The 12033-nt window shown below is 37.3% G+C and overlaps 1 protein-coding gene across 3 annotated transcripts in view; it reads right to left on the reverse strand.

The window, feature by feature from the left end:
- The window catches only part of LDAH (lipid droplet associated hydrolase), a 93304-nt gene that overhangs the window by 55321 nt on the left and 25950 nt on the right, over positions 1 to 12033 (reverse strand). For all 3 annotated transcript variants that reach the window (XR_009703728.1, XR_009703729.1, XM_061210590.1), the window contains exon 4: positions 4401 to 4570. Coding sequence is in view for 1 of the 3 variants with exons in the window: in XM_061210590.1 (XP_061066573.1) it covers positions 4401 to 4570 (170 nt within the window). In the remaining 2 variants the exon portion in view is untranslated. The remainder of the gene's footprint in view (positions 1 to 4400; positions 4571 to 12033) is intronic.

A 12033-nucleotide genomic window follows, 5' to 3' on the forward strand; every position in this document is an offset into this window, starting at 1 on the left:
AAACAAAATTTTTAATACCAGATTTTTAGGAGTCAATTATTTTCTTTAGCATATGAAAACATAGGTCAGACATTATGTCTAAAATATGCAGTAAGTCTCTTAAAATAATTTTAAGACCAAAGTTTCCTATATTAGTTACAAAAATATTATAAAGAATTAAACCAAAATAAAACCAAATAAACCAGCTACTAAACTACACATATGTCCTTAAAATCTTATAGGAGTCAAATATTCCAGTAAAAATAACAGAGAGATGGAAACACAAGTTTCTTATTATCACACTTCATATGTTGTAAAACATAACAGCTAACTTATTTTTGGCAAAATGATGAGGGATTGCAACACTCTGGCTAATACAAACTTATTTGATTGTCAAATGCATCTTAGATGGAGTGTGTCATGCTAACTTCAGGCATGCAGGCACTGTGCCATCTTAGAGTAGCCCAGAGACACTGAAATTTCAACACTTCAGCAGGGGTCACACCACCAATATTAACTGGGCCAGGTGTTTAAGCGGGGCGGGGCGGGGGTGGACTTCAATAATGTAGTTAACTGAAACCAGATAAAGCTTTTGAATAATAAAAAAATCATACAGATGTTCGCCCTCCTCCCCGGGTAACCTTTGTGGACAATTTATTGTATGCGTTATTTTCTACAGTACACCCTTTATAAGAAAACACACTTTCTCATGTCTCTCTGAAAACTCTATGATCACAGTATGACTCATGTCTTCACAATTAGACTAGGTTAAGCTCATGTTTCATCTGCCTTTTTCCTTTTCACCACTATTCCTGCAAAGGTAAGAACACCTGAAAGCAGAGCCTTAATTAGAAAGTTATAGAGCTGAGGAAGCTATAAGAAGCTACATTAACCTTAAGACGCATTGTACTTCTTTCCCAACAGACACTGTGAACGCAAGCCAAAAAAGAGAGATGGGTTCAAAACAAATGTGTTGAACAACTGTTTTCAAATATGCATAAGAGAAATTATACATTACATGCAGAATGGATGTGGAGCAAACAAACAAAAACCAAAAGGAAAGATCTCTAAGTTAACAAACTGAAGGACTCAGAAATGGTTATTTTCTTCCCTATGTTTAGAGTAGTGTATTTGTCAGGGTTCTCAAGAGAAACAGACTATATATATGGATATAGATAAAAGAACAGTTACTATAGTAATTGGCTCACACAATTATAGAGGCCAAGAAGTCCCACACAACATGCCATCTGCAAGATGGGAACCAGGAAAGCCAGTTGTATAATTCAGTCCGAGTTCGAAGACCTGGGAACCAGGGGAACAGATGATGCCGAAGGCTTGAGAACCTGGAACTCCACTGTCAGAGGGCATGAAAAGATGGCCGACTCAGCTCAAGAAGAGAGAAAGAATTTGCCCTTCCTGGGAGTTTTTGTTCTATTTGGGCCGTCAACAGATTGGATGATGCCCGCCCACAATGGTGAGGGCAGATCTTTTTTACTCAGTCCAATTCAAATGCTAGTTTCCTCCAGAAAAGTCCTCACAGACACACTCAGAAATGTTTTACCAGCTATCTGAGTATCCCTTAGCCCAATCAACTTGACACGTAAAATTAACCATCACAAATAATAATGTTATTATTATTTCAAACATGCAAGTACTCTTTTTAAAACACCTGGAACAACTAATAGCCAAAAATTATATGTCATATCAGTTTGCAACATTCTATTTGACAGGACCAAGTTACTTCCTACACCAGGAAATAAATTCAGTATTTTCATTTATATATTGATATATACCTATATATCTACATGCTTGATGGTACATCACACAAGTGAAATCCTAACTGTAGTAGTGGTGGGGTAGGCAGCCTCTGACATGGCCCCCAGTGATCCTCACCTTCTAATATTCATGCTCTAGTGTAATCCCCTCCCCTTTAGTTTGGGCTGGACCTAGTGATTTGTTTCTAACAAAGAGAATACTGTAAAAGTAATGAGATATCATTTCTGTAATTGGGTTACAGTCTGTGACTTCCATCTTGCCAGCAGACTCTTTCTCTGGCTCTTCTCCCAGACTTGCTCTCATGGGGCGAGTTAGAAAGGCCCACATTCTAAGGAACTGAGGGTGGCCTCCACCCAACTGCCAGTGATGAACCAAGGCCCTCCGTCCAACAACCCTTGAGGGAGTGAACTGAGGCAGATCCTCCTCAATTCAGATCTTCACATGAGACCACAGCCCTGAAAGACACTTTGATTACGGTCTTGTGAGATTCCCTGAACCACAGAACCTAGCTAAGTTGTGACCAGTCCCAGGTCCACAGAAACTGTGAGAGACTAAATGTGTATTGTTCTATGCTGTTAAGTTTTGAGGTCACTTGTTACACAGCTGTAGATCACTAACACAGTAGTTACCCTATTACTGAGCCAGTGCTTCCAGTCATTTCCATTATAATAATAATATCTAATACTTATATGGAACTTTTAAGTTCTAGGCACCATTCTTAATTCTTTATATAATTCCTCACAAAAATCCTTTGAAGAACATACTACTATCCCCCTTTTACAGATGAGGAAACAAAGGTACAGAGACTCAATAACTTGCCCAAGGTCACCAAGACAAAATATGACAGCAAGTATCTGAATGTAGGTGTCTTGTTTCTAGAGTGAGGACTTGTGGCAACTGTGCAAAGAGAACCGCTCAGGGCTAAGACTGGACACTATGAAAATAGTAACCTCATAACATGGTACCAGAGGAGCTTTAGAGGCACAACAGAGATTAGAAGCCATGCAAAATGCTAAAAACAAAAGGAAAGCCCATTTTCTGATTAAGATGCCTTATCTAGGGGTAAAAAAACCAGAGTAGAAGCAATAATATAGTGAATGGAATGCAATCTAGAATTTATTGAATTCACACTTAGAAATGAAAAATATACTTTCTGATACCCAATGTAAGAAATTAACAGCCTCCATTTGGTATTAAAAACCACACCCAAGGAGGCTATAGTTGTACTTTTCCCAAAGGCAATTAATTATAAGTAAGAAGTAAGTGTGTCAAGACGGCGGGGAAAGAAGCAAATTCCTAGTGAGCTCCAAGACTCCACTGAAGATATTTTACCACATGAAGTGAGAAAAGTCAATATCCTAGGATAGGGAGATTCCAGGAAGGAATCACTTCCTATCTTGTACTCAGATTACCAGGTTAAATAGCACTCCTTCATGATCTCACACACCCTCTATTTACATAAGAAGTAGGTATCACACCTATGGGTTAGTCTGTGTCCTCCCTTAGACTTCAGGCTCTCTTACTTCAAAGACTATTTTATTCACTGGGATGTCTTCAAAACACAGCACAAGGCCTGATACATGGCAAGTGCTTAATATAAGTTTGTTGAATGAAGAAATAATTTATGTTGTGAATCACATTTATATAATGGGTCATTTCAATGGTATATGTCAGTGAAAGTATGAGGTTTTGTTTTGTTTTGAAGTGTTGTATAGTTCACTAGCTTTCCTGGCACTTTAAACAGGTCTTTATATCTCCAGTGTCTCACTTAATATCTGGCACATAGTGGCACCCAGTAAGTATTTGTGAATGAATGAATGAATGAATGAATAAATGAGTGTCTCAAAAAGGCTGCCAAGCTATAGAACAGATAAGGATTCAGACTTATGACTAAATAAAGATTTAATGTTCCTTAAGAATAACTGTTTCCTATCAACAATGGTGATAATAATAATTTTTCTTCCTTTTGAGAGGAGGCATGAATATTTGCATAATACTCTCCCTAGACAAGATTATTGCCTCAGCCCTAGTTGGTGACTGCTTTTAAATATTCTTTTACAGGGACTTCCCTGCTGGCCCAGTGGTTGAGAATCCATCTTGCAATGCAGGGGACACTGGTCTGATCCCTAATCAGGGAGCTAAGAGCCCACATGCTGCGGAGCAACTAAGCCCACGTGCCACAACTAGAGAGAAGCCCGCACACCGCAACGAAGAGCCTGCATGCTGCAACTAAGACCCAATACAGCCAAAAAATAAATAAATAAATATTTAAAAAAGAAATATTCCTTTACCAAAGACAGCAAGTGGTATGTAACTTAAGAACTCCAGATAACCCTAGATTAAAAAGCATTTGTTCAAATAAAATACTGTAAATTAACTATACTTCAATTTAAAAAGAAGAGGCATTTATTCAGAAAATTCCTACCTCCTTCAGCGTTATTTTTTGAAACATTATGGGAAATGTATGAACATACACTCACACAGGCCCACAGTAATACAGAGATAAGGATAAAGGTAGCTGCCAAGTATCCCTCTCTGTGTTTTATTTATCAATTCAGTACGAGACAAAAAAGCAAAGGAAATCTGAGAGGATTTGTGCGAGTGCACAATCAAGCACCGACAGTCACCTCCTGAGGCGTACTTACCGGGAGCTCAGGGGCACGCTTCAGAACCTGAAGCGAGAAATAGCAGCCTATGGAATGGCCAATGACCACAAGTTTCATTTCCTTTGGCACATGAGTTCTCAGGAAAGCTAGTTTGTGTTCTACTTGACCACGGAGTCCATAGATGTCCTTAATTTCTTGGGCATTTGGATCTAAAAGAAAATATATGTTATGTTTTCATTCAATAAGTGAAAGCAATCACTTCACTGGGGAAAATATCTAAAAAAAAAAACAAACCAATAACAATAGCAGTAGTTATCATTTATTGAAAGCCTACCATGTGCAAGCCACAGTGTTGGCACTTTATTTAAATTATATCTACCAATCTTCACAACAACCCTGGAAAGGAAGTATTCCTATCTTCATTTTATAGATGAAAATCCCAAAGCTCACAGACGTTAGGTGATAGATTGGCAGTTACCTACCTGTTAAGTGGGACGGGTGAGATTCAAACCCAGGTGTCTGTCCTCAAAGCCCATGAACTCTCAACTATTCCATGAACTACTACAGTTTAGGCCACTGGTTCTCAAACTTGAGTATGCATCAGAATTCTCTGTAAGGCTTGTTAAAACACTCACTGCTAGGCCTCACCATCAGAGTCTCTGATCCAGTGGGTCTGGGCTGGAGCCCGAAAATTTGCATTTCTAAGTTTCCAGAAGATGCTGATATTGCTGGTCCCAGGACCACACATTGAGAACCATTGGTTAGGCTAAGTTACATGATTAATATATAACCAAGAAAATCCATGACACTGCTTCATTATTTTAGATAATCTTTGTTTAAAGAAGTCAAGACTGAAAGGCATAAGTAGAAATGTTTTAAACTGTTCCTTTTAACCAGCACAGTCCTGACCTGAAATATCCTTTCTTCCTTTCACAAATGAACGTCTTTAAGATTCTTCAAGATCTACTCAAAACTTTATCTAGCTAATCTTCAGGACAAATGAATGAGCCTTCCTTTGTGTTTAACTAGTATTCACTTCTTCTTATAGCACTTTATCATACTTGTATAACTGTCTGTTTCCTCCCTTCGACTGCGAGCTCCTTGAAGGCAAGGTCCATCTTCATTTCTGTGTCCTCTGTGACTAGCACCCAGTAAATATTATTGTTGATTGAAAATATGAAATGACTAGACAATCTGAGGATGCTGCCAGCTCTAATATTCTATGAGCAGAGAAAACTTCAGTAGGCTTTCCCTATGAACATATATACAACCCCAATGACAGGGTGTAATATTTCAAGATATCACAAGGTAGTCAATTGCCTTCTGAAATTGGAATCATTGGAACACTAAATTTCTTACCTTCATGACTCCTGCAAGGTACTGATGCAAACTATAATAAAGGTACCCAAAACTCATTACAAAGAACTGCTCTTCAGTTTTATCTGTACATGCTGGGTTTTCTTCCTTCAGTGCTCAGCTCCCCCTTGTTAATCTGGCTAACTCCTCTTTATCCTTCAAACTCTCAACAAGTGTTACCTCCTCTGAGAAGCCTTTTTATGATTCAGTTGATGAGGAGTAAAGTAGCCTTCCTTTCAGTTTCCACCACATCCCATGTTTGTCTCACCACACTACTCCTAATTTACTTCTGTACTTCCTGTCTTGGTTATCTCTTTCTCCAATGCCTGGCATACAGTTATTGAAGCGCTTTTTATTGAATTAATGAGGCTTAGTTCCCCATTTCAGTGGTACTACTGAAACAGGAGATTTCCCAGGTGAGACATGTTCTGCTTTAACCCTTCTTCCCAGGTCAGCCTAGAATTCATTCTCTATTTAACAAGGAAGTTCCCCGTAAAACAGAATTGGGAAGAGACAGAATCTGGAAATTTGATTTTCGTAGGGCCTCTGATGGCTCCAAATCCAAGTTTTTATTTATTTAAAATTCTATTTAAGTTTGAGTTGTTTATACTCCACTACTCTCATGTATCTTCTCTGATCACTCTACCCAGGAGTCATCGTATTGTTCTGATACCCCAAAACAAATACCTATAATATTTGCAACCCAAGTTCTTTATTTTTCAAAATATACAGCTTTTGAAAATGTTGAAGTCTTCCTTTCATTGGGACGGTATGGTGTAGTACAAAGATCAAGGGCGTTGGAGACAAGATAAATCTGCTTCTCCCAGCTAAGCACCTTACTATGTGACTCCGTGCAAATACTTTAACCTCTGGCTTCAGTCTCCTCATATATAAAACAGAGATAGTAATTCTAGCCTCCGAGGAATGTTGCTTGCATAACACTTTAAAGCACATAGGAAGTGTCTGGCATAAACTATTTGAGAAATGAAACTTATGATTGCTATCATTTCAATTCCTGTCATTTAAGGCCTCCCTCAAATACACATTTATATGGTTAGAGCAAAGAGAAAGAAAATGAGCTAAATACAATAAACATTTAAAAACTTCATTGATTCTAGAAATAAGGCCCTAAAACATATTTCAGATGAACTTTAATGACCATTATAATTCAAATCATTACCGAAGTGAATATTTCAGAGGTAAGTCTGGCTTTACCTCTGGGAATTGCTCAGTAGATTTCCAAGATAAACACACTACTTAGTGTTTTCTGAAGTAATGAGATTAATGCGGAAAGTACTTTCTATAAATAAATAATCAACGATAGAAAATTTCAATGTGCTCTCTGGATATTATTTTACTAGCAAAAACTAAAAGCTAAAAGAATATCTATATACTGGACTGTATACTCTATACTTTCTCTCCTATTATGATTTTAATATACTCTGAAAAAATTCTAGGAATCATTTACTTACTCTCCATAAAAATATTGTAAAAAAATCACATTCAATTGTATCAAAATCAGAATGATAATGTGGAAATGATTTATACCGTTCTTTTAATAGGGAAAATGTACTCCAAGTTACGATCAACTAAGTATATTTGGAAAGTAAACTGTTTCTAAACTGAAAACTGCCTGAATTGATAGATGGCAATCCAATTCACCAATTCTTTATCAATATATGGTCCTGAATATAGTACTGACAATTGCCTTTTAGAACCCGAGCCTGTTTCTTAGACCCATCTCAATGGAATTCACTTCATAGATCATTTACAATTCTGGAGTTTATTTCAAAAGGTATGTATAATCTGTTCCTAAGTAGTTCTTTGGAGAATTAAGTAATATCAGTACTTCACATTTACTTTTCATCTAGTTGTTCAAACTGATTGATCCAGTTATTAAAATTCTGTCAATTCTGGATCAAAATATCATGCATCCCTTATAGCTTCAGGACACAGGTAAATCTGATTATTTTCTTCCATTTCTCATGAACTAAACTGACTGCTCTGACAGAAAACAGTGACTAATTGGCCCATGACAATATTGAAAACACAGATATACATACAATACACTCCCTTGTCTTCAAGGAGCTCACAGTCTAATAAGAGGAAACAGAAGTAGATAAAAACATTATTACAAAACACTGAAGTAAGTATAGCTCAAGCATTTCCTTGAGAAATTAAGAGGGTTTTATTGGATCAAAATAGAAAGGTAATGACCCTTTGAATTCATAAAAAGTACTATGCCTTTCTCCAAATAAACCAAGAGAGATACCTGGAAAATACTATTTACTACATGCACATTACTATAACTGTGTAATTTTAACTACACATTTGAATACTATCACAATGGTCTAAATTTAACAACACATATTTTAACAACACATCCACATATATGTTTATCTAGATACACATTGAATATAAATGCATAAGTTTTACTATATATTGTCACACAAACAGTATTTACAAGTCGCCAATGACCACAGAGCTAACAAGACCAAAGATCAGTGCTACATGAGCCTTCTGCTAGGACTGAGTCTGCAGACAGAAACTCTCTAAATCTTACACCAGAATTTTCTCAACTAGTGAAGTCTTCCATCCTGCTCCCATCATTACTCCAAAGCTATACCTTAATAATAACTTTAATTATACAACTTACACGTGGAGATTAAAAGGCTAAAAATAGCACTTCATATTTTAAAGAATGCTTTGAGCAAGATGAATATACAGTTTACTCTTTAGGTCAAGCTTTAAAAAACACACAAAACAATATCATGTATTGTTTAGCATTACATATACATAACTAAAAAAGAGAAATGAAATTTACTCTAAATTCATGATACTAGAACATAAAGGCATACAAGTGTTAGGTGTAATTTTGGACCCTGCGATGAGTACTGTGCCTGTCTGTGGTTATGAGAGAGATGGAACAAATAAGGTTAGAAAGGAAGGTTGAGACTAGATCAAGTAGGACCCTGAACATCACTAAGGAGTCTGGACTCCACTGTGTGAGCAGTGAGAAGATGCCCAAGGATCTCAAAGGGAGGGACAACGATCCGGTCTGTGTTACAGGACATCAGCTACAATGCTTTTCTCCCTCCTCTTGTCTGCTTCTTACTTCTGTCTTCCCTGAGAGTCTAACAGTTTGTTCTATTCTTAACTCTTCTTCTTGCTCTACCCTTTGGTTTTCTGCTTCTTCCCACCTACTGAGAGACTTACTTGTTTATTTCTAGTGACTGAGAGCCCTGAGACTTGACTAACCGTCCCTGCCTCGGGAGAATCTAGTCATTCCCTGTAGCCGCCATGTTCTTCTGCCAATCAGAGTCCTGGCAAGAGAAAGCCCTACTGGTTTTTCTCTTTCTTTCAGTTTTGGGTACTAGAGTGGGAGTGGTTTAATGATTCTCGGGATAAACATGATGCAAATTCATCATTAGCTGAAAGACTATGTAACTTTTTTAGGTAATGTTTTACCAGTTGAAACTAAACCACTATGATTTCTAGCTTTTCTGTTACACGTTTGGAACAAATGACAAAATAGTTGATAATGAATCTGCCATCAAGTAAGCTGACTCCATAGTAAATCAAAGCCAGAAAGAGTTTATACTTCTAATTCCTCAAATTTTCTTTTCACACTTTTTTTTTCCTGAGTCACCTCCTTCTGACACTGGTGAACATCTGTTCTCCCAATTATACCCAATTTATGATTGTGATAATGTGGTGCAACTAGAATATTATTTCCAACTGTTCATAATTTTAACATGTGCTAATATGAAGCAAAACGTACTTTCAACATTTGATGTGTGGTTATAGCTTATGTCTTTTCTCTCAATGATTACATATTTTTCACACCAGATTTTGCATGTCAGAAAACCTGTACTTTAGAACAATAATCTTGGATGATGAATAATATATCTGTCCTGCCTATCCATTTCAGTCTACTGTAGCATGCATTTATAAACATAACCTCCAATTTGTAAAACAGATGAAGGCAGAACTGTTCTGGTTGAATGGGGGGGACTAGTGAAGCTCAGAGCCCCATGTGCCCTTTATAGAACTTTTGGGCTACTCACAACACAGATGGAAAGTCACTAAAAGGCAGCATTTTCATTTCTTTGTATACCTCTGTAGCACCACACATAATAATCTAGTAGGTTGTCGATAAATCCTTGATGGTGGATGAGTTGCCCTTTCACCCCTCTCTAGAAACCACAGCTTCCTTTGGCCCTGTGGTGGCCCTTTGGGCTAATGCCTCTAGATGGCACTGTTCTCATTAGTAGCAAAGGACCCAGGCTCTAATTACTAAGTCATTAACTCAACAGCACACAAGCAGCCTAAGCAATAAGCATACTCGAAATAAAGTTATAAATAATATGTCAATTTAAAACAAGAATTAAAGACATTTCTCAGAAATTCAGACACAATAGATACTTTCTGCTGGTTTTCCCCACCAGTGTTTACTGGTGAAGATCTACAGCAGGGCTTCTGAAAATGTGGTACCAGGACCAGCAGCATCAATATTACTTAGGAACTTGTTAGAAATGCAAATTCTCAGGTCCTACCCCACTTGTAGTGAATCAACAACTCAGGAGGTAGCATCCAGTAATTTGTGTTTCAATAAATCCTCCAGGTGATTCTGATGCCGGCCAAAGTTTGAGAACCCCTGATGTAGGGTTACTCTTTCGAGTCTACTTTCAACTTTCAAAGTTGCTAGTCATGTTCTGCTCAACGTTTGTTTTGTCTTCAAGTATGACTTAAGGGCTTACTGTGATAACTGAGGTGGATGTTGCTTTCATTAGGTAATTCAATATATAGTTTCTATTATGATGACCTTTCTCACTGAGGTAAGAATATAGGAATAAGACATGTTAGCTAATCATCACTAAGTTTGCACACCATGAAAGAAGAGGTATTACCCTTCATGAGTGCTATGAGGTATTTCCACTACTTCCTAGCTCCTCCTGTCCTTGGTTATCTCTTCTCTTGCCAGAGTTAAGATAACAGGCCAGCAAAACTGGTAGCTTTTTGAGATTTAGCATGTTAAACAAGCCTGTTTTCTAAGAATTCTTTTAACACCTCTGTTTTCCAATACCACATAAGATAGCCAAAGCACATTCTAAGCAGACGTACAAATTTCCTGACAGAGGAAAAACTGTGGTATTAAAATCCCCAAATTTCTTTGGGTATATATGAAGAAATAACTCAATAAATATGTATCTTTTAAACTATTTCAAGGTAAAGCAAGTATATACTATACATTTGATTCACATTCAGCCACATTTCTGTGATAGCTGTTGAAATAGATGTTTTTAATCAAGGCAATAAAATCTGTATATTAGGTTTCACTTCACAAAATCTCTCACTGCTAGGTAATCAATAGTTGCTTGCCTTTCAAAGCATACCCTAGTCTTTAAGAGAAGTGTAAAAGGCTCGAAAGTAAATTGCATTCACAGAGGAACACACACACACATACACGTAAACAGACAGAAAAAGACACTATGAAAAGAGGCACTTTGAGGTATTTAGGCAAGCATTTGCCATGAGTTGCATAGTTGCATCTACACTCCATTTATCCTGTCCCCCTTACAAGTCATAGCAGGAAAAGGGTGACAGACCAGGGTACAATCTGTGACCGTGGAAGGGCTAATCACTAGCACTTTGCACCAGCCACCTGAGATGACCTACCACAGGACTAGAGCACTGACCTCAGGATCAGAAGTGCTGGCTTCCTGTCTGCGTTCTACCACTCACCAGCACAAGGTCATTTAGCCCTGTTGGGCCTTACCTTCCTTCCTTGAAAAATAAGGGTTCAAGATGGAATTTAATGTAAATACTTTTTTTTTTAGGTTGATTGTTTGAATTAAAATATAGTTGATTTACAAAATTGTATTAGTTTCAGGTGTACAACATAGTGATTCAACATTTATATAATAGATTATACTCCATTTAAAAGTATTATAAAATATTGGCTACATTCCTCATGCTGTACAGTATATTCCTGTATCTTATTTATTTTATATACAGTGGTTTGTACCTCTCAACCCCCTGCCTCTGTGTTGCCCCTCCCCCATTCCCCTTCCCACTGGTAAGCACTATTTTGTTCTCTATATCTATGAGTCTGTTTCTGTTTTGTTATACTCATTCATTTTACTTTCTGGATTCCACATATAAGTGATAACATACAGTACTTGTCTTTCGCTGTCTGACTTATTTCACCAAGCATAATACACTCCAGGTCCATTCATGTTGCTGCAAATGGCAATATTTCATTCTTTTTATGGACGAGTAAAACACAGTGTGTGTGTGTATACACACACACATC

This window comes from Eubalaena glacialis, chromosome 14 (assembly GCF_028564815.1).
Source record: "Eubalaena glacialis isolate mEubGla1 chromosome 14, mEubGla1.1.hap2.+ XY, whole genome shotgun sequence".
Lineage (NCBI taxonomy): Eukaryota > Metazoa > Chordata > Mammalia > Artiodactyla > Balaenidae > Eubalaena > Eubalaena glacialis.